The 20,448-nt window shown below is 42.3% G+C and overlaps 1 protein-coding gene across 2 annotated transcripts in view; it reads left to right on the top strand.

Moving 5' to 3' along the window:
• Positions 1 to 18,383: 18,383 nt before the first annotated feature.
• The window catches only part of b4galnt4a (beta-1,4-N-acetyl-galactosaminyl transferase 4a), a 659,693-nt gene continuing 657,628 nt past the window's right edge, over positions 18,384 to 20,448 (top strand). For both annotated transcript variants that reach the window (XM_048607214.1, XM_048607215.1), the window contains exon 1: positions 18,384 to 18,693. In XM_048607214.1, coding sequence (XP_048463171.1) covers positions 18,543 to 18,693 — 151 coding nt within the window. In that variant the 5' untranslated portion in view covers positions 18,384 to 18,542. The remainder of the gene's footprint in view (positions 18,694 to 20,448) is intronic.

The raw sequence follows: 20,448 nt of genomic DNA, 5'->3' as shown, positions 1-20,448 counted from the left end.
GCCCATCCCTAATTGCCCAGAGGGCAGCTAAGAGTCAACCACATTGCTGTGGGTCTGGAGTCACATGTAGGCCAGGTCAGGATGGCAGTCTCCTTCCCTAAAGGACTTTAGTGAACCAGATGGGTTTTTTCCCCAACAATCAATTTACAGTCATCATTAGACTTTTAATTCCAGATATTTATTGAATTCAAATTCCACCACCTGCTGTGGTGGGATTCGAACCTCAGGTCCCTAGAACATTATCTGGGTCTCTGGATTAACAGTCCAGCAATAATATCACTAGGCCATCACTTCCTATATTGGAAGTGGACTTCACACCAAATGTACCTTAGTGGCTGAAAAGACATTGTAAGCTGTTGTTAAGTCATGAAAGGCACTTTATAAGTACAAGTCTCATTTTTGTGTTTACACAGTGAAGGATTATGATCAAGGAAACTAAGTGTGATTGTTGACCATTCATGAAATGTGTTTTGGCCACTGAAAGGTACCAGATCTATCTCAAGTATAAGCTTCAAATATACATGTTAATTAGGCATTGATAACATAGATTTGGAATGTTGTGTCCAGTTTCTATTTAAAAAAAGGCATTGATTTCTCAAAAAAGGTCTTAAGAATATGGCACCAATGTTTTCAGAACTTAAAGATTGAAGACATAAGGAGGGAATCACTGATCTGAGTCATTTTCAGAAAAAAACATGATTGGAAATCAACTTTATTTAATCAAATTCAACACTGGACAATTGAAATCTCAAATAAAACCTGGCTTGGTAGTTCAGAAGATTTTACTTTCACTATTTGTTTACCGTGATCATCAGTTACTGAACACATTCATGAGACGTTGCCAATGTTCCTTCAATAACAGAAGAAGGTTTTTACACACCAAAGGAAAATATATTGAACTATTTTACACTATACAAGAACTGTCCTTATTACAAATATAAAAATGAGATTCAATCCCTTTGCCCTCTCAACAACAGCCTGACAGATACTCACACCTCATTGAAAGTTTGCCTTGGTTCACTTTAAAGTTTCTTGCTCAGTTGGCATGGCTACAATTAGAATCATAGAATCCCTACAGTGTGGAAGCAGGCCATTCAGCCTACACTGACCCTTCAAAGAACATCCCACCCATTCGCTGTAACCCTGCATTTCCTATGACTAACCCACCTAGCCTGCACATCTCTGGACACTGTGGGCAGTTTAGTGTGGCCAATCCACCCTAACCTACACAGTGGGACACAGGGAGAATGTGCAAATTCCACACAGTCACCCAAGGGTAGAAACAAACCCGGGTCCCTGGCATTATGAGGCAGCAGTGCTCGCCAGTGTGCCACCCCAGTTCTTGGAGCTTTCTTCTTACTGACTTCTAAATACTTTCAGTGCAACCACATAGGCTTTCTACACACTTAGCTTCTGGCAATTTTCTGGTTCTAAAACTTTCTTCCAAGTAGTTCAAGAATCTTTGCACCCCCCTGACTATCTTTGGAACCTAAAGCTATACACGGCTCTATCCACTTTAGAACCCAAGTTTCCAAATAATAATAATCATGAATCATCATCATAAACTTCACATGTGACCTTAAACATAGAACATAGAACAGTACAGCACAGTCCAGGCCCTTTGGCCCACAATGTTGTGCCCAACTTTTACACTAAACCTAAGGTCTATCTAACCTCCACCCCTACCTTATACTAATAGAACATGGACCTTAGAATGTGAGAAGCTATTTAATCCCTTGTGTGCATCATACTGAAGTCTGTAATCACTCAAAGTTAACATACTTCGAGACTATTGAATGTCCATCACGTGGGATCATTATGGCTGTTTCCCCCAAAATACCTTCCCCTCCAATTTAACTGTTGCTCCTGCTGAGGTCAGCCCAGTCACAATAGCTCTGTGAACAAACTAAAGACCTTCTGTTGCATTAAGGCTGAAGGCCAACAAGTAAAAAATGATGGGCCACTGTTTGAAATTTTAAAATAGCAGCGGATAAGAGGGATGACCTCTCAACGAAAGTGGTTAAATATACATTGTTTGAAAGTATTCACCTTTGGGAATAGAATCGAAAATGAAAGGAATAAATGTCGATAGGCGGCTTAATATCCCAGAAAAACACAATGATACTTTTACCACTGGACAGATTTTTGGATCAAGGTACAGGGCATAGGAGTGGAGGGGTAGATACATTAGTTGAAGCCAACATGCTTAATGCTAATTTTACAAAGAACATAAGTCATAGAGTCATGCAGCATTGAAACAGACCCTTCAATCCAACCAGTCCATGTCAACCATGTTCCCAAACTAATCTAGTCCCACCTGCCTGCGCCTGGTCCACATCCTTCAAAATATTTCCTATTCAAATACTTATCTAAATGTCTTTTAAATCTTGTAACCTGCATCCACCACTCTCTGTGGAAATTCATTCCACACCCTGTGTAAAAGTTACCCCTCATGTCCTTTTTAAATCTTTTTCTTCTCACCTTAAAAGTAGGCCCCAAGTTGTGAACTCCCCCACCCTAGGAAAAACACACTTTTCATTCTCCTTATCTATGCCCCCATGATTTTATAAACACCAATAAGGTCACCCCTGAACCTGCTACACTCCAGTCAAAAAAGTCCCAGCCTTTCCAGTCTATTTTATATGTCAGCCCCTCTGTTCCTGGCAATCCTCGTAAAGCTTTTCTGATATCTTTCCAGTTCAGTAATATCCTTCCTATAACAGGGTGACCAGAACTGAACACAGTATTCCAGAAGTGGCCTCACTAATGTCATGTACAACCTCAACATGATGTTGGTGAAATTGAATAGTTATGGTACAAGCAGTAAAAGAATCCTCTGGAATTTCAATTTTTAAGATATTTCTGTGAAATTTATTTCAATAATTTATAATATATGGTAGGAACAGGGTTCGTAAAAAATAGGCTTGATGTCTTGATTAGTCTTTTCTTCTTCCATGCTGTCTTATGTGTTGGTGCAGGCAATAAATATTAATTTAGCTCATAGTTTTCTAGATAGGATTTAAACATTCATGAAGAATTTCACATCTTCACTGTTTTATGAAATCATTTTGTTCTCTTCAAACGGTGACTGAAAAAAAGTGAATAAATCTTTCCAATTCTCAAACACTTTAAAAATATATACCACAGTTTCCTTGTCGAATTTCTCGTGAGTCAGAGATTATTCTGTTCCAAGGTACAGTGAGATGGTGCAGTGTGGGTTACGAATAGAAGTTGAGGGAGAATTTGCATGTTAAATGAAGAAATTTGGAATAATTTTTGTATGGCACCAGTACAGCAAATGGATTCTTTTGTTATGTTCTTGAAAATGAAATTATTGCTTCCCATATATCTAGAGTTGTGAATGTTTATGGTTAGTGGATAGGATCCCAGTGAAGCTGCTTTGTTCTGGATGTTACCAAGATGCTAGAGTATTTTTGGAGTTGAACTCTTTCAGGCAAATAGACAATGTTTCTTCACATTCCTGATTTATGCCTTTTTGATTATGCACTTAACACTAGAAGACAAAAGATACACCACAGAAAACTCTGTTGAATAATTTTAGAACCAGCACACCTTCTTCCATTATTTTACGCCATCCCACACACCAAAGCCCTATCATGACATGTGTTGTTTTCAGCACAGCCAACCCATTCTCACCTACTAATGGGCCCCATTATCAGTTTTTCCTTTCTCCATGGCTTACCATTATCCATCCCTTTGTCTGCCTAACTGTCACTCTCTCTCTGTTGGCTCCGTCTTAGCCTATCCATTCACTTGCCCTACCTTTATATTTCCCAACTTTTTCCAGCTTCAGTTGTGAATAAGAGTCACTGGACTCGAAATGTTAACTCTGCTTTCTGTCAGAGATGCTGCCAGACCTGCTGTGTTTCTCCAGAAATTTCTGTTTTTGAATGCGAGTTACTCTGATTTGGAATTAGTTTTTTTTTATTCTTGCATGGGATGTGGATGTCCTTGGCAAGGCCAGCGTTTGTTGCCTATCCCTAATTCCTCTTGAAATGTACGGCTTGCTAGGCCATTTTGGAGGGCAGTTAACAGTCAACCACTGGGAGTCTGGAGTCATTTCTTTCTTTATTCATGAATGGGGTGAGGGCATAGCTGGCTAGGCCAACATTTATTGCCCATCCCAAGTTGCCCAGACGGCAGTTCAGAGTCAACCACATTGCTTTGGGTCTGGAGTCACATGTAGGCCAGACCAGGTAAGGATGGCAGTTTCATTTAGGCCAGGCTCTAGGAAGATGGCAGATTCTTCTCGATAAGTTCACTAATGAAGCAGATGGTCTTTTACAAAAGTAACTGATAGTTGTCCTGGTCACCTGTACTAAGATATTCCAGACTTATTAAATTAATTTAAATTCCACCAGATATCACAATGGGATTTGAACCATTTCGCCACAGCATCAGTCTGTCCCCTCTAAATTACTAACGGTGATTGGGGAAATCCACATGGAGGGTGAATGATGGATTGGAAACAATTTAATGAAAGTTAGATCAGAGAGAGAGAGAGAGAGAGATTGATGTAAAGAAGAAACAAAGGTTTATATTTATGTAGCATTTTACATGACAGTTGGATGTCTCACAACATTTTGTAGCAATGAAGTGCTTTTGAAGCATAATCATTATTATAATTTTGGAAACGTAGTAGCCAATATGCACACAGTAAATGCTCACATATACAGGAATGTAATAATTACAGTTCTAGATAATGTGAGATAATAATCTGAAAACCTGTACTTTTGATGTATTGATTAAGGAGTAAACATTGGCAGGATAGGCATGAGAGCTGCAGGGTTATAGGGATAGGGTAGGGGCAGGGTCCGTGTGGAATGCTCTTTGGAGGGTTGGAATTGACTTGATGGGCTGAAAAGCCTACTTCCACACTGTAAGGATTTCATTGCCACCGTTGAACAGATTCAGATGAGTTGAGACAAGGAATTTACATTGCTATAGTGCATTTCATGTCCTAAGGATGAGCTGGAAGAGTTTATAGTCAATGAGGTATTAGTGAAGCAGTTGTAATGCAAGGAAATGCAGCATACAAGTTTTACACGACAAAGCCGCATTAGCAGTTATGAGATAATTGACCTAATAACGTTTCTCAGTGAAGTTGGTTGAGGGATAAATATTGACCAGGTCTGCAGGAAGAACTCTTATGTTTCTTCATGCAATAATCCTTTAGGAGCTTTTACATTCATTCGAGAGGGAAATTATGGGCAGAATCTTATACAGCCCCAAACCATGAGGGTGAGAATTCAGAGAGAATCACAGCAGGACCTTTCTTTGGGACTAATTAACTGCACTTTTCGGCTAAGCTCCAGATATTAAGATCAGATTCTTGGTAGGCAGTGGCGAGGTGCCTATTAACTGGGATCATTCTCGTTATCGGGCTCATTAACTGCACATCTCACCTCATTAACACACAACTTTTTCTGTCATACCCCCAACCGCCAGGAAATTAAATGCCAAGAATTCCCGACAGAAAGCCAAGAAGCTATCCTGGTTGTCAGTAGTCCTCAGTCAAGTCAAGGGAAACAGTCTTTAGTCAGGGGTTCCCAGTAAGTGAAGGGCAAATTCCAACAACAATCTAAAGGCTTGAGTACAGTCACTCATCCACTCAGGTGAGCAGGATCGAGATCCACTCCTTATAATGGGTGAAGAGCGAAATAATAGGCAGGCTACCACAGTATTGTGGGCTGTTTTCTCCTGGAATGAGAGAAACGGAGGTCTCCATTGATGTGAAAATGGGTAGCACAGCTATCAGTGCTTGTGGGAGATTGGTGGTGAGGTGTCCCAAGCAAGTGAGTATGTAGCACAGATGCCATGCAGGATGAAGAGGATAGAGGGTTGGGGTGGATGACAGCGAGTGAGGGAAGACATTGTGTACAACAGTGAAAGTGGTAGAGCATGAGCCCTGGGAAGAGATAGGTGCTGTAGTATAGATAGTAAGTATGGGGTAGCAGACAGAAGAGGTTTACACTTGATATGACTGAGTGAGGAAGGTCATTGACTTTCTGCCTTCACTGCTGGGCATTCATAGAGAAATAGAAACATAGAAGATTGGAGCAGGGGGAGGCCATTCGGCCCTTCGAACCTGCTCCACCATTCATCTCAATCATGGCTGATCATCCAACTCAATAGCCTAATCCTGCTTTCTCCTCAGAGCCTTTGATCCCATTCACCCCAAGTGCTATATCTAGCTGCCTCTTGAATACATCAACTACTTTCTGTGGTAATGAATTCCACAGGCTCACCACTCTTTGGGTGAAGAAATTTCTCCTCGTCTCTGTCCTAAATGGTCTACCCCGAATCCTCAGACTGTGACCACTGGTTCTGGGCACACCCACCATCGGGAACATCCTCCCTGCATCTACCCTGTCTCGTCCTGTTAGAATTTTATAAGTCTGTATGAGACACCCCCTCATTCATCTAAACTCCAGCAAAAACTATCTTAACCCAGTCAATCTCTCCTCATACGTCAGTCCCGCCATCCCGGGAATCAGCTTGGTAAACCTTCGCTGCACTCCCTCGAGATCAAGATCCTCTAGTCTGCTGACTTCACAATGATCCAGTTGGCATCCTTGGGCCAGACTGTCAGGATCTGATGAAGTAAACTCCTCTGCTGATCCTGGGGGAGGAGGACATCCCTCTTTTGCACCAGATTGCCAGGTGCCTGCCCAAAAAGTAGGGCACCAATTTTCCCTTTTTTCCGCCGAGTGCAGGACAAAAGCCATAAACCGTGCTCCAGAACATTCAGAATGCTCCAGAATGATGTGCGCCCAGGTGCTCACAACCATTTAGAAATGGCAGGGTGCCAGGGATGCAGTCAATTCCAGGATGTTACAGCAGTGGCATATTCTTCCGGGTAGCAGAATTGGGCTAGCATTGGATGACCTTAGAAGTCGGGTAGTTAATGAGGTGAGTCTGGGAAGATAGGGTGAGAAAGTTAGCTTGGCCTCATGAATAGAAACCCTCCATGAAACTTGACAAAATTGACACTTAGCCAAAGAAAATGTAATATTCAACCCATGGCTGTGAAGAAAGGTACAAAGGTAATCCTGCCAATGTATCCATGGCTTCCCAGCCACTACTTTCCCTCCTTGCCTCCCTGTAAATATCGGTCTCAGCTGGAACGTTGTGTTCAATTCTTGGCATCACATTTTACGAAGAATGTATTAACCCAGGTGTTTATCCCAAGGAGGTTTACATAGCTGACAGGATGAGAGATTTGTTTTTAATTGGGATTGGAGAAATCAGGGTCAACAGGTAATTTCTTAGAATTTCACAAAATTATGGGTGCTTCCGATAGAATAGTAACAAAAACAGTTTCCAATGACAGGAAGGTCATTAATCAGAGAAAGCAATTTTAAGGTAAGTAACAAAATAACCAGGGGAGAGTTGTGAAGAATTTTTTTGAAATGCAGCCAGGCTCACTGAAAGACCAATGGAAGAAAATTCAAAGGGAACATTCAAAATGATTGAAAGGTAAGAAGTTTTCAAGGGAAAAGTAGGATTGTGAACAAATAAGAAGTTCTTTCAAAGAGTCAGCGCAGGCATAATAGGTTGAATTATCTTCCTTGGTGCTTTATAGTTCTGTGACCCAACAAAAAGCTGGCTGAATATTTTTGTGGACTTACATATGAAAAGTTGGTTCATCTATGAAACGGCTTTTCAGGATATTTTCTTCTTCTTTTCTAAGTTTGCCTCCAATACACTGTGTAGTTGAAAGGACAGGTACATACCCTGCTCCACAGCCACTATACACACATATAGACAATGTCCCAGACACCACCATCACCATCCTTGGTTAGGTCCTGTCTTTGGCATGAAAGGCCCAGCTGACATGGTGACACAGTGGTGCACAGTTGGAAAGGCTGGCCTCAACATTGACTCCAGACACCTTGAGATCTCATGGAACCAGGTCAAACATGAATGAGGAAACCTCCTGCTGATTACCACATACCATCCTCTCTTGGCTGGTGAACCAGCATTTGTACATGTTGGACAACACTTGGAGGATGCGTTGAGGTTTGCAAGGGCAAAGAGTGTACTCCAGGTGGGGGGGCTTCAATGCCTATTAACAAAATCAGTTCGGCAGCAGCACTATGGACCAAGCTGGCCGGGTCCTGAAGGACAAAGCTGCTAGATTGGGTCTGTGGCAGGTGGTGAAGAAATCAAGAATAGGAAAAGAATATTTGACCCTCATCCTTACCAATAGGCCAGCTCCAGGTGTTTCTGTCCACAACAGAATTGATAAGAGTGACTGCCACACAGTTTTTGTGGAGAGGAAGTCCTGCCTTCACAGTGAGAATATCGTTCATTATGTTGTGTGGCACTATCACCATGCTACATGGGACAGACTTCAAACAGATCTAATAACTCAGGACTGAATGTCCATGAAGCTCAGTGGTCCATCAGCAGTAGCAGAATTGTTCTCCAGCACAATTTGCAACCTCACAGCCCAGCATATCCCCAGTCAAACAAGAAATAGGATCAACCCCTGGTTCAATGAAGAATGCAGGAGAGCATGTCAGGGGCAATGTGCCAACCTGATGAAGCTGTAAATCAGGACTACTGACAGAATAAGCAGCAATGTGATAGACAAAGCTAAGTGATTCTACAACCAATGGATCAGATCTATGCTCTGCAGTCCTGCCACATCCAGTCATGAACAGTGGTGGACAATTAAATAACACGCTGGAAGAGGATCCTGGCGAAGGAGCAGTGTTCCGAAAGCTTGTGATTTCAAATAAACCTGTTGGGCTATAACCTGGTGTCATGTGACTTGTGACTTTGTCCACCCAAGTCCAACACCAGCACCTCCACATCATAACTCCTTCTCGTTCATTCCATTGCACAGAACACTGTGATATGCTTTTTCCATTTACTTCTATTGTATGGAATTCCAATAAAATGGGTCTTGATATAGAATTTCCCATGATATAGAATTTCAATGAATCAAACCCTTTCTGTTCAGACTCATTGTGTGACAGTACAATGGATTGAACTGCTTTCTCCTCTGTGAAACTGATTGTCAAAGTGAAACTTAATTGCACAATCTTGACACATTAAATTATATCAGTTTTGCAAGTTTTTAAGCTAGGTGCATTATTCGGAGCAAACTGCTGGAAATTATCACTTGAAGGTAAAGATGCTTTTGTGTAAAATGTACTCTTGTCTTGAGAGATTTTATAAAAACTCACAAATAACTGAAAATCTGAAGTAAAAAGAAGAAATTGTGAGAAAATCAGAACAGGTTGACCAGCATTTGAAAAGAGAAGATTAGCTCATGCTTCAAGGTAGACAGACAGGAGGCTGGAAGAACACAGCAGGCCTGGCAGCATCTGGAGGAAAGGAGCAGTCAACGTTTCGGGTATAACGCTTCTTCAGGACTCTTCATGCTTCAAATCTGAAAATCCAAGAGAGGAGAGATTAAAAATATAAATGGCAGGAGAGAAAATGAGCAACTTGAGGGGCCAATTCTGGTCTTCAGTTTTGTAACAGATAGGTGGTGCTTGGAGTAAGACTTTGGACTCTTTCTACCTGACCCAAAAGTAAACCTAGACAAACATCTGAGTTCATTCACCCATTTCTATATTGTGACGAGAGACAGGCTAAATGCTTAAAATAGGTAGTTCAGCCAATAGGGGTGTTGAGGGTGGTAATCGTTGGAAATTAGATCCTTTTGTAGGTTATAAAGTCTTGCAGGAACTTGTTTAACCAGCAGGAACTCTTTTCACTGGAGCACAGGAGGTTGAGAGGTGACCTTATAGACGTTTATAAAATCTTGAGGGGTATAGATGGGGTTAATGGTAGGTGTCTTTTCACTATGATGGGGTATTTCAAGACTAGGGGGCACATTTTTAAGGTGAGAGGAGAGAGATTTACAAAAGACATGAGAGGCAAGTTTTTTTACACAGAGGGTGGTTTGTGTGTGGAATGGAATTTCTGAGGAAGTGGTGGATGTGGGCAGTATTACAGTGTTTAAAAGACATTTGGATAAGTACATGAATAGGAACGGTTTGGAGCAATATGGGTCAGGAGAAGGCAGGTGGGACTAGTTTAGTTTGGGATTATGTTCGGCATGGACTGGTTGGACGAAAGGGTCTGTTTCTGTGCTGTATGTATCAGGAGATTCTACAAACATACTTGGTGTCAACGGACTGATTGGATTTTTGATGTATATGAAGGTCCCACCTTGCCAGCCTCACCCCTCTCCTGAGGCATGGTGACACTCAGATTAAACTTACCACCAGCCGTGTTTCTCAAATAAGAAAGCATTCCTTGGTTCTCTGGGACTATGTTGACTTTTACTCACTTTCAGTGTTGTTTAAGATAATGGTCCTAAAAAAAACTAATGTTGGATACTTTATTAGGCTCCAACCAATCCAATGATACCATACAGTCCTGGGTGAGAATCGAGGAGACCAGCTCTAGATTCAATTAGTTGTACCATCTCTGGCTCCCATTAAGTTTAATAATTATGTTCATCCAGCCAATCTAAGTTGAACCTACTATTGCCTTGGTTAAGTCAAGAGTCCCTTCCTAATAAGAGTCACGGGTGGTTCATTTTCTATCTTTGTTAACAAGACAGAACTTTACACCCAGTGATATCAGGCCTTATCTTCCATTGGTGGGGATCGCAAGTCGAAGGCCATGTTTAAGGGGGCCCTTCCTCTTTCCATCATGGTTCTGGGGTGGAGAGAGTTGCATTCTGTCATCCCATACAATAAAAGGTTAAAGGCTGACTGGATGCCATTACACATATATCTTTTGTGCCCTGGAGGGAACAGTTTTCCACATTTATTTGGATGGTTTTCATTTGATAAATGGAGCAACAAAGAGGTCTAAACTGCAAGAGAAAATGGTTACAGGAAAGTGGGAGAATCTGGCCGGAAAACTGGGAATACCAATAAATTGCTAAAATGTGTTTTGGCTGGTGTGTTGCAATGTGGCTGCGAGAAAGATTAGATCCTGTTGCAGAAGTCTGCATTGAATTGACTGGAGCTGTTCAGTAGGTGAAATATGAAAACGATTGAGCAGGCGGGGAAATTGAAGTTGTTTGAAAAGAGTGAAATTAGGTGTTTAGAAAAGTGATCATCCAATTTGTATTCCTATTTTACATTGAGGAGACATCACCGTGAATGCACTAGATTAGAAGAAATAAATGTAAACTACTCTATTATATAGAAACAACCTTTATAAAGCCCAGATAATAGCATAGGGGAGAAAATGTATGGGCAATTACTTGACAAAATTGTTAGGGAAGAACATATGATTGTAGGAACGATTAAATGGTGATTGACTGTTTGCAAAGGTAATGGCTCTTTCAGGGAGTAGGTAGTTAAAGAAAAATCTGTGTTGGGATTGTGTTTGCAGGATGGCAATAGGCAATCAAATTAATGTAGAGATTTGGGTGGAAGATGAGTACAAGTCAATCGTAGTTATGAACCATTTAAAATAGGAGCGTTGGAAATTTAATGGACAGAATTTCAGTTGGGAAAAAATTTCTATCTTGTGTCTCTTCGATTGTTGATTGAAATGCTGTGTATATATGACATTTCTACTTTCTTTTAAATCAACTCATTTAATTCTTCAATTTACAGAATGTCTAATGAAAGCATTTTCTTGACTAAAAGTTATCATTTTTCTGAGAAGGACTTTTGCAATTTTCAGGCTACATTTTAATAATTTATTTTGATTTTTTATTATGCTCACCAATAACCCTAAGGCATCAGTGCACATCACTGGTTGCATTTTATGCAAAATACAAAACCTGCATTCATATAGCACCGTTCAGAAACATGAGTCATCTCAAAGCATTTTACAGCCAAAGAAGGATTTTTAAAGTGGGACCTCTGTTGCAATAAAGGAAACATTAGGAATCCAAATCATATTCAGCATTGTGGAGACCTCACTATGTGTATATAAAGCACATCTTGGATAAAGTAAAAATAATGATAGGAGGTATTAAATGTGAAATGTAGTGAACAAATAAAAATTTTGGCTGTTTCTCTTTGTATCACATCAACCAAGATCTAAATCTTTTGTTTGATCACTGAATGCAAAATCACAAGTCAGAATTACTTATTTTCTTATTCCTCATTTTTTAAAAATTCATTGAGGGGACTTGGGATAGCATTTATTTTCCAGCCATAGTTTCCCTTTGGGAAGGTGGTGGTGAACTGTCATCTTGAACCATTGCAGTCCATTTGGTGTGGGTACCCCCACAATGCTGTTAGGGAGGGAATTTCAGGACTTTTACCCAGTGACACTGAAGGATATATTTCGAAGTCAGGATGGTGTGTGGCTTGGAAAGGAATTTGCAGGTAGTGGCGTTTCCAAATATCTGTGGCCCCTTGTCCTTCTCGGAAGTTAGTGGTTGTGGGTTGGGAAGGTTGTTTCTGAGGTGCTTTAGTGAATTTCTGCAGTGTACCCTACAGACGGTACACACTGTCAGTAGTAGAGGGAATGGATGTGCTGTAAATCAAATGGTCTACTTTGTGCAGGCTTGTATCAAGTTTGGGAAGGATGAAAGGGTTGCAGTTGGTCATAGAGATAGCTTTTAAGTATTCATGATGGAAGACAAAGGTGGTGAGGTAAATGGTTCTGCAACAGAGTTCTGAAAAGCAAGGCTGGAAGAGTACCATGGGAAACTGTAAGAGATCAAAAAGGAACAGCAACTTTGCGCAACTTGAATTTCACTAGAATTTTGCTCCAGTAGTATACCACATTCTAACTAAATCTTCGGGTGGACAAAACAAAATTAAAGAAATGTTTGCATTTAAAACATCCCAAAACATATTTATATCCATTGAAGTCATCACTGGTGTACTGTATTGAAATTTAGGGGTTGGTTGGCTCACTTGGCTGGGCAGCTAATTTGGAACACAAAGTGACACCAACAGCATGGGTTCTGGCTGGGGTTACCATCAAGGTCCCTTCTTATCAATCTCTCCCCTCACCTGAAGAACAGTGAGCCTCACGTTAAACCACCACCAGTCTCTCTGATAAGAGAATTGGACTACAGTGACTTTCCTTACAGTATTGAAATGCAAAGCAAGATCCCACAAACAGTAATTCAGTGAATGAAAACCAGATCATTTGTTCTAGATGTTGGCCAGGAGAACTGCTGAGCTTTTATGTCCACTCAAGAGGACAGATGTGAATTGTTTTAACACCTCACCCAAAAGATAGTGCAGTTCTGTGTAAATGCTACACTGAAGTGTCAGCTTGGAATCTGTGTTCTAGTCCCTGGAATAGTGATGTCTAACATAGATGTGAGCCATCTATCTGAGCCAATTTTCATACTAAATATCACTATCAGGTGATAATGTGTCAGCAACTTCTGCACATGACCTGAACTTTGTCAACCACATAAGCATTAAAGAGCCAGTCTATTAACTCAAAAAGTAGTATTTCTCCCTTGCTAAAAGTTCTGCAGAAATAACAATTAATTTGGCATCTTTCAGTACTTTTCCTAATATTCACTGGGCCATTTTCTTTCATTGATTTATTTGCTTCTTAAGACCATAAGAAATAGGAAGAGGAATAGGCCAGTCAGCCCCTCCAGCATTGTCTGCCATTTAATAGGATAAAGGCTGATCTGACATTCCTCAGTTCCACTTTTGTGCCCTTTCTCCCAATTCTTGATTCCCCTACTGATCAAGAATCTATCTGTCTACCTCAGCCTTAAATATACTCAAGGGGTCTGCCCCCACAGCTTTCTGTGGCAAACAGTTCCAAAGACTTAGAACCCTCTGAAAGAAGAAATTCTTCCTCATCTCAGTCTTAAAATTAGTGCCCCTTTATTCTGAGACTATGCCCTCTGGTCCTTGAGTCTCCCAAGTGGGGAAACATCCTCTCAGCATTTACCCTGTCAAGCCCCTTAAGAATCTGACATGTTTCAATGAGATCAGCTCTCTCATAAGACAATCCTCCAGGGATCACCCGAGTCAACCTATTCAGCCATGTTATTACACACCTCTGGAGCAGGTTGGAGTTGAACACAGACTTCTTGGTCCAGAGGGAGGGTCACAAGCATTGCGCCACAAGCCCTCTAAGTCAGAAACTTAATCACAAGGTCCAAGTTTTGACATTGAATCTACCTGCCTTTTTATTGCATCCTGACATATGTTGGAGCTTTTCCTTTAGCTCATTACCAAGTAAAAGGAGTTTTCCGTTCACATTCATCTGCGTTGCATAATTGCTTTAAATCTTTTGAGTTTCTAGAGGGTATTTCTTTTTCACCCCAATGATGTAGGGCATAAGATGCATCCAAACACCCTTCCATTCACAATCACGACGTTCCAAAACTAACCCTCTCAAAATTTGCACTGTGAAGTTTCTGAACCGCCTTTCATCAGGAAAGTGTTACACATACCTGGTAGAAACCTGTAAAATGTTGATAATGGGAGCTGTGCGATGCTGCCTTTGCGTAAACTCAACTCCAGTGGGAAAAAAAAACCCAACCGTTGCAGCCTCCCGGTATCACTGTGTAGCGTCGCTTTTAATTTGACAAGTAAAACTGCACGTAAAAGCCGAAAGGACTGCTGTAAATCGGGAACAAAAACAAAGTTGCTGGAAAAGCTCAGCTGGTCTGGCAGCATCTGTGAAGGAAAAAAAAGAGTTAATGTTTCGGGTCCTTAGTACTGATTGCTGTTGTTGGTAAAACTGCACATAACCTGTCTCTGGAATAGCGTGTACTAATTTATTTCTACTTGAATCACGTCCAAAACACGTTTGTTCAAAAATAATGGGACGGAATTCTTTTTTTTAATTTCGGGAATCTTGGGGGGTTTTGGGAATAATTTGGATGGCAATGGGACAGAGACAGAAGGCATTGAGGGAAATCCCCGGGGAACTAGTTCGAGGTGAAGAGCCGATCAGCAGCGCCCCATGATCTCAACAGATGCCTGAAGGATCTAGACTTAACATTGCCAGTGTCCAAAATACTGAGGGAAATGCTGGAAATGCTCAGCAGGGGCCTGTGGATAGACCCGTTTGAGGTCGAGGCCCCTAAAACAGGAAGAGGTTAGGGATGAAACAAACTTTGACCTGCCGCCAATTGGTCACATTTCTACTCATGCATCAACTTTGTTCACCTTGTAGTTTTTTTTACGGAAAGCGAACTTGTGGAAGCTGCAGACCAGCAGGAAGGAGCTGAGCTGGGGTAGAGAGGGACTAAGGACAGTGTGGACTGGGTGTGAATAATTCACTTCAGCTCATATCAGCATCGCCGGCAGGTGTCACACAAACATTGACAGCAACATTTCACTGCAGATTCCAGCTTCTCTCTCTCTCTGCCTGTTGCACCTCAGCTTTTTTTTTCACTTCAGGTGGGGGATGGAATTGCCTGGGTAGAAAATCCAAGTTTTAACCCAACGCTGTGGTCCCATTTGGCTCCAGTGATGACAGCAGAAGGGCCTGTTTTTATTGTTGTAGGTAGGTGCTCAGTACACGTGGTCAGGAGAGTAATGAGCTGGGTAAACGGACGAGGGTCCCATCACTGTGGGTTCGGGGTCTGGACCTTCATTGAATGCACGTTTCAGGACCTATAAGCAGAGCCGTAGAAATGATAACAACACAGGTGGCTACTTGTCCGTGCTGACCCAGGTGCCCTTCCTGCACACAGCCCTGCAGTTTACAGCACTTAAAAGTGCGGATCCAGGTACTTTTAAAAATAGTTTACAGTCTCTGTCTCCACCACCGCCTCAGGCAGCGAATTCCAGACACCCACCACAAAAAAAGCTTTTCCTCACATCCTCTCTTATCCTCTACCACGTAGCTTGAATTTATGGCCTCTGGCTTTTAAAACTCTCTGCCGACTCTCCTATCTACTCTATCCCTACACCTCACAGGTGAAGTCCCCTGAAGAAGGGGCTCGGCTTCGAAAGCTTGTGATTTCAAATAAACCTGTTGGACGGTGTCGTGTGACTTCTGACTTGGTGTTATTTTGAGCCGCTGGTTAAACAAACCTCGTTGTTTTATGCCAGCGGGGGTGTGCAGTTTATGTGCCGCGTTTTCTAAAAAGAAAGCAAGCCAATTTCTCTGTGGTGAACCCTGATCTCCAAACAGTCAGCCACACGTTTTCTCCAGAACTGGATTTCACTTTCTGCTGATCAGCCAAGAGGAAATAAAGAGTTCACACTGGGTCATTAATCATACGGACTTGGTAGGAATGAGATTCCTGAATATAAAGCTGTTGTGTGCGTTCAGACACGCGACGGGTTTCCTTTTTATAAAAACATTTTACCTCAAAATTGGTGAGAGATCCGCTCCAATATGAGGAAGGGTTAATCGTGGGGACTAATGAGCGTGTTTTACACCCGGATCAACGTGTTACTGTGTATGTCAGTATTTTTTTAATAAGCCCTTAAACACGAAGCGTGCATTTGCAGCTCTTCAATATCACACGTTCTTTTATTTGTGAGCAGAGGAACGGGAGAGAGAATAAATAATGAAACAGAATTCACTCAATATTCCCGACAAGAGCAATTCCAACTGCTTGTGTTGAAGCTGCGCTCAGCCGGACGTTGAACTTTACTCAGGGTCTTGAAGTAGACATTTTGGGCTCTGACTCTGAGTGGCAGCAGTCATGCTGTTCTTGGCAAGTTGCAGGGGTGAGAGCTTTGGATTTAAAGTTTTTTTTTTAAAAAAGAAAAGCCCCATGGTTTGCAACTTCCTTCTCACTGTAGAGACTGATCGCTGACTGACACCAGGCTGCTGCGTTTTATTGAAGTAAAAGATGGCACTTTAATTGTGCGGTTCTTCCATGAACGGGTTATATTTGTCCTCGCCCACCTTTGCAATGGGAGGAAGTGATCAACAGCTGCCCAGGCCTCCCTCCTTTCTTCACCCTCCCTCGATTTTCACGAAGATGATACCATACCTTGTCATTCCTTGCTCCCATTCCCACAAGCTCTGTTTCTTTTTAAATGCCAATTTAGAGATTTAAATAGTTTTAAATGTCAACCATAGCTCATTGCCTTTTACAGTCAAACTGCGTAGGTTCAGGAGCTGGCCATATCTATCCACTGACACTCCAGTTGGTAGCATTATCACAAATACCCTCTTCCAAATGGAACCCTGAGACTATGACTTTTCTCTCAGGTGGACTTCAAATATCCAGTGGAACGATTTAGATGAACAACAGAATTATCCCCATTTGATTCAACATCACTAAAACATATTGCTGTTCCTCCAGCAAGTCTTCACGTAATTAAAATGAGCCACTTGGTCATAATGACCTTGCTGTTTGTGGAGCTTTGTGTGCGAAATTGCTGCTTTTGACACATTAGAACACTTCAAAAGTACCTCATTGACTGGAAGCAGCCTTTCTACGATGGTGAAAGGAGCTATATAAACACAAGGCCATTTTCTTGCAAATTTTGTCCCATAGGTTAAAAAGCGAACGTTATATTCGCGTTCCACAAAAATGCAATAGACAAAAATAAATGGGCAAGAGGGAAGAATGTTAAAGTTTTATTTTGTTGAATTTGCGCGCTTTCATATTTTGGGTTCTCTTTTCAATTTGCAAAAACAGAAGTTTCCTTTCGGAGTAAAACGTCCTGCCTGATGAATGCTGCATTGTCCTAGTACTTACCCTAGTACTTTTCAATAGTGCGTTTTGGAGAGTTTATTGCATGACAACAGAAGAAAATCTCACTACCATAAAAAAAATTGAGCCCTGCTCATCACAAAACATACTGTAAAAACTACGGAAATGTAGTTTTAAAATTAAACCTTCATTCTCCTCCAAAAGAGATAATTGAGTCCACCTTCTGTCTTTGATTTCCCCCTATCCGGTATCATGGTACAATCCGCTAGTAGCTGTCACCGTGCTGAAAGGGGGCATGCAACCTAACCTGATGGCGTCGACAGGACCCGCCTCCTATTGGTGGAGGCCGCTGCCTGTCGGCCGTTCCCGGTGTTTTATTGGCCGTGAGCGGGAGGTGACGCGCGGTGGGTGGGAGAGAGAGGAGACGGCGATGTAACATTTTTCGGCAGGGTTGGTAGACGGGTGCAGGGGAGTCCGCTGCTGGCGCCGGCGGGCGGGGGGGAAAGACACACACACACACACACACACACACAGTGGGAGGTTAGAGCAGGGGGCTAGCGGAGAGAGGGATGCACACACAGCCCCGCCTGGCAGACCAATGACTTACCCATCCGCCTTTTCCCAGTGAATGACAGGGTGGGCACCGCTTTGAAAGATGTGGTGGCGGCCGTGAGCAAAGTGAAGGGAGTGGGGAGGGGTGGGGGGCGGTGGTAGGGGAGGGGTGGGGGGGTGGTGGTGTGTGTGTGATGTGTGTTTGAGTAGAGAAGAGCGGCTGTTACCGGGGAGAGAGAGAGAGAGTGGAGGGGAAGCTCCGCTGCTGTCTCCCTTCTCTGGGTCTCTCTCTCTCTCTCTCTCTCGCTGAGTGTGTGTGCGTGTGTGTGTCTTTCTCCCTCCACTGACAGTGCAGAGGGAGATGGGCTCCCGGCGGCGGCTGCTGCTGCAGCACTCCTACTGAGAAAAAAAAAGGATGTGGCGCTTCCCCGTCAAGAAGATCCGCAAACAGTTCAAACTGCTCCTGCTGCTGGTCCTGCTCACCTTCGGCATCTGGTTCACGTACCTGCACGTCGCGGTGCTCAAGAGTGGCCGGGCGCTCAAGCTGCACATTGCCTATGGACGCGGTGAGTTCCCCCCTACCCTGAGCTGTCAGTGCATTGCCTAAAGACATTCATTCATTCTTTCATTCATTCACACAACCCCTCAGACTTGCTGCACTGAAACCTTTAGAACGAGCAGTGCTGGCTAGAAGTAAACTTCACCATGACAAACTGCACCTGAAAGTAAAAGTTTATTTGTTTGTTTTAGCTACTCTGAAATTGACCGGGCTGTCGAACGGCTGGCTAAAATCTGGGACAGGCTTTTCCTCGTTATAATTAAGTCCCTCTCCCAGAATATTTATCCACTGGAATGCGAACGAACTTGTTTTTAAAGTTACTGAGACAGAAATTGTTGGAAAAGCTCAGCAGGTCTGGCAGCATCAGTGGAGACAAGATCTGAGGAAGGGACACTCGACCCGAAATTCTGATTCCTTTCCAAACCTGCTGAGCTTTTCCAGCAAGTTCTGTTCTTGTTTTTGATTTAGATTTACAGCAACAGCAGTTCCTTCGGTTTTTAATACAAGTTGTTTGTTTTAGTTGCTCTGAAATTGGCCGGTTTGCCCAACAGCTGGCTAAAAGCTGGGGCAGCTTTTCTTTCTTTATAATGAAGTGTACACGCCTCTCTCAGAATATTTATTGACTGGAATGCGAGTGGACTTGCTTTTGAAGTTACAGAGACAGAAGTTGTTGGAAAAGCTCAGCAGATATGACAGCATTTATGGAGATAGAAAGCAGAATTAACGTTTCGGGTCGAGTGACACTTCGTCAGAACAGAAATAAAAGTTGTTTGTTTTAGTTACTCTGAAATTTACCGGGCAGTCAAACAACTGGCCAAAAATCTGGGACAGGGTTTTTCCTCACTATAATTAAGTGTAAACCCCTCTCCCAGGATACCTATCGACTGGAATGCGAGCGAACCTTGTTTTTGAAGTTAGTGGCAGAAATTGTTGGAAGAGCTCAGCAGGTCTGGCAGCATCTATAGATGAAAAATCAGGAATTAACGTTTCGAGTCCAGCGACCCTTCCTCACAACAAGTCTTTTCCAGCAATTTCTGTGTTTGTTTCTGACTTCCAGCAATCCTTTCGGTTTTTGTTTTTGAAGTTACCCTTTTGCAAAGGACAACTTTGGAGGGCTGTTGGAGTTTGATATTTGGGCAGTTGTTCCAATGCGATAAGGGCGTGTAAATTTGTGTGTGTGTGTGTGAGAGAGAGAGAGTTTGGGAAAGGAGGGGATATTTACTCTGTACTGAACTGTCAGTCGTATCATACTGATATACTTGTGCATTGATTAGACCTATCGGGAAAGATCGCTTCCTAGCCTGACAGAAACACGACAGTGGATAGCGACATAAGGAATCTCAAATTGAGAAATATAATCGGGAATTTTTTGACCATTCTTCGGAATGAAAGGGCTTGGGAGAGTAATTCAATTAGAATGCGGAATACTTTGGACATATTTGCAGCCAAATAATTTTCTATGTATAAAAGAAATTTCTCCTTTTTGGAATGTGTAATTGGCCGTTAGGCTCGAGAAACGGGAAGAAGTGTTTTTTTTAATGAGTTGGAGTGGTTTGTTTTATTCTGCCTGTGATAGGAAGTTAACAATAAAACTGTAGCATTTCTCCAAGTAAGTGATCTTCAGTGGCACGTTGCGAATTTTTCTTCTCACATGCCCGGCTTTCAATCAGTCTCAAACGCTTCCCAAGTTCTGTTGAAAAGTGGGTATCTGTGTGTGTGTGTGTGTGTGTGTGTGTGGTCGGGCGGGGGGGGGGGGGGGGGG

Source organism: Rhincodon typus, chromosome 17 (genome assembly GCF_021869965.1).
Source record: "Rhincodon typus isolate 14 chromosome 17, sRhiTyp1.1, whole genome shotgun sequence".
Taxonomy (NCBI): domain Eukaryota; kingdom Metazoa; phylum Chordata; class Chondrichthyes; order Orectolobiformes; family Rhincodontidae; genus Rhincodon; species Rhincodon typus.
Note: the sequence above shows the minus strand (reverse complement) of the source record. Positions and strands in the feature narration are given on the sequence as shown.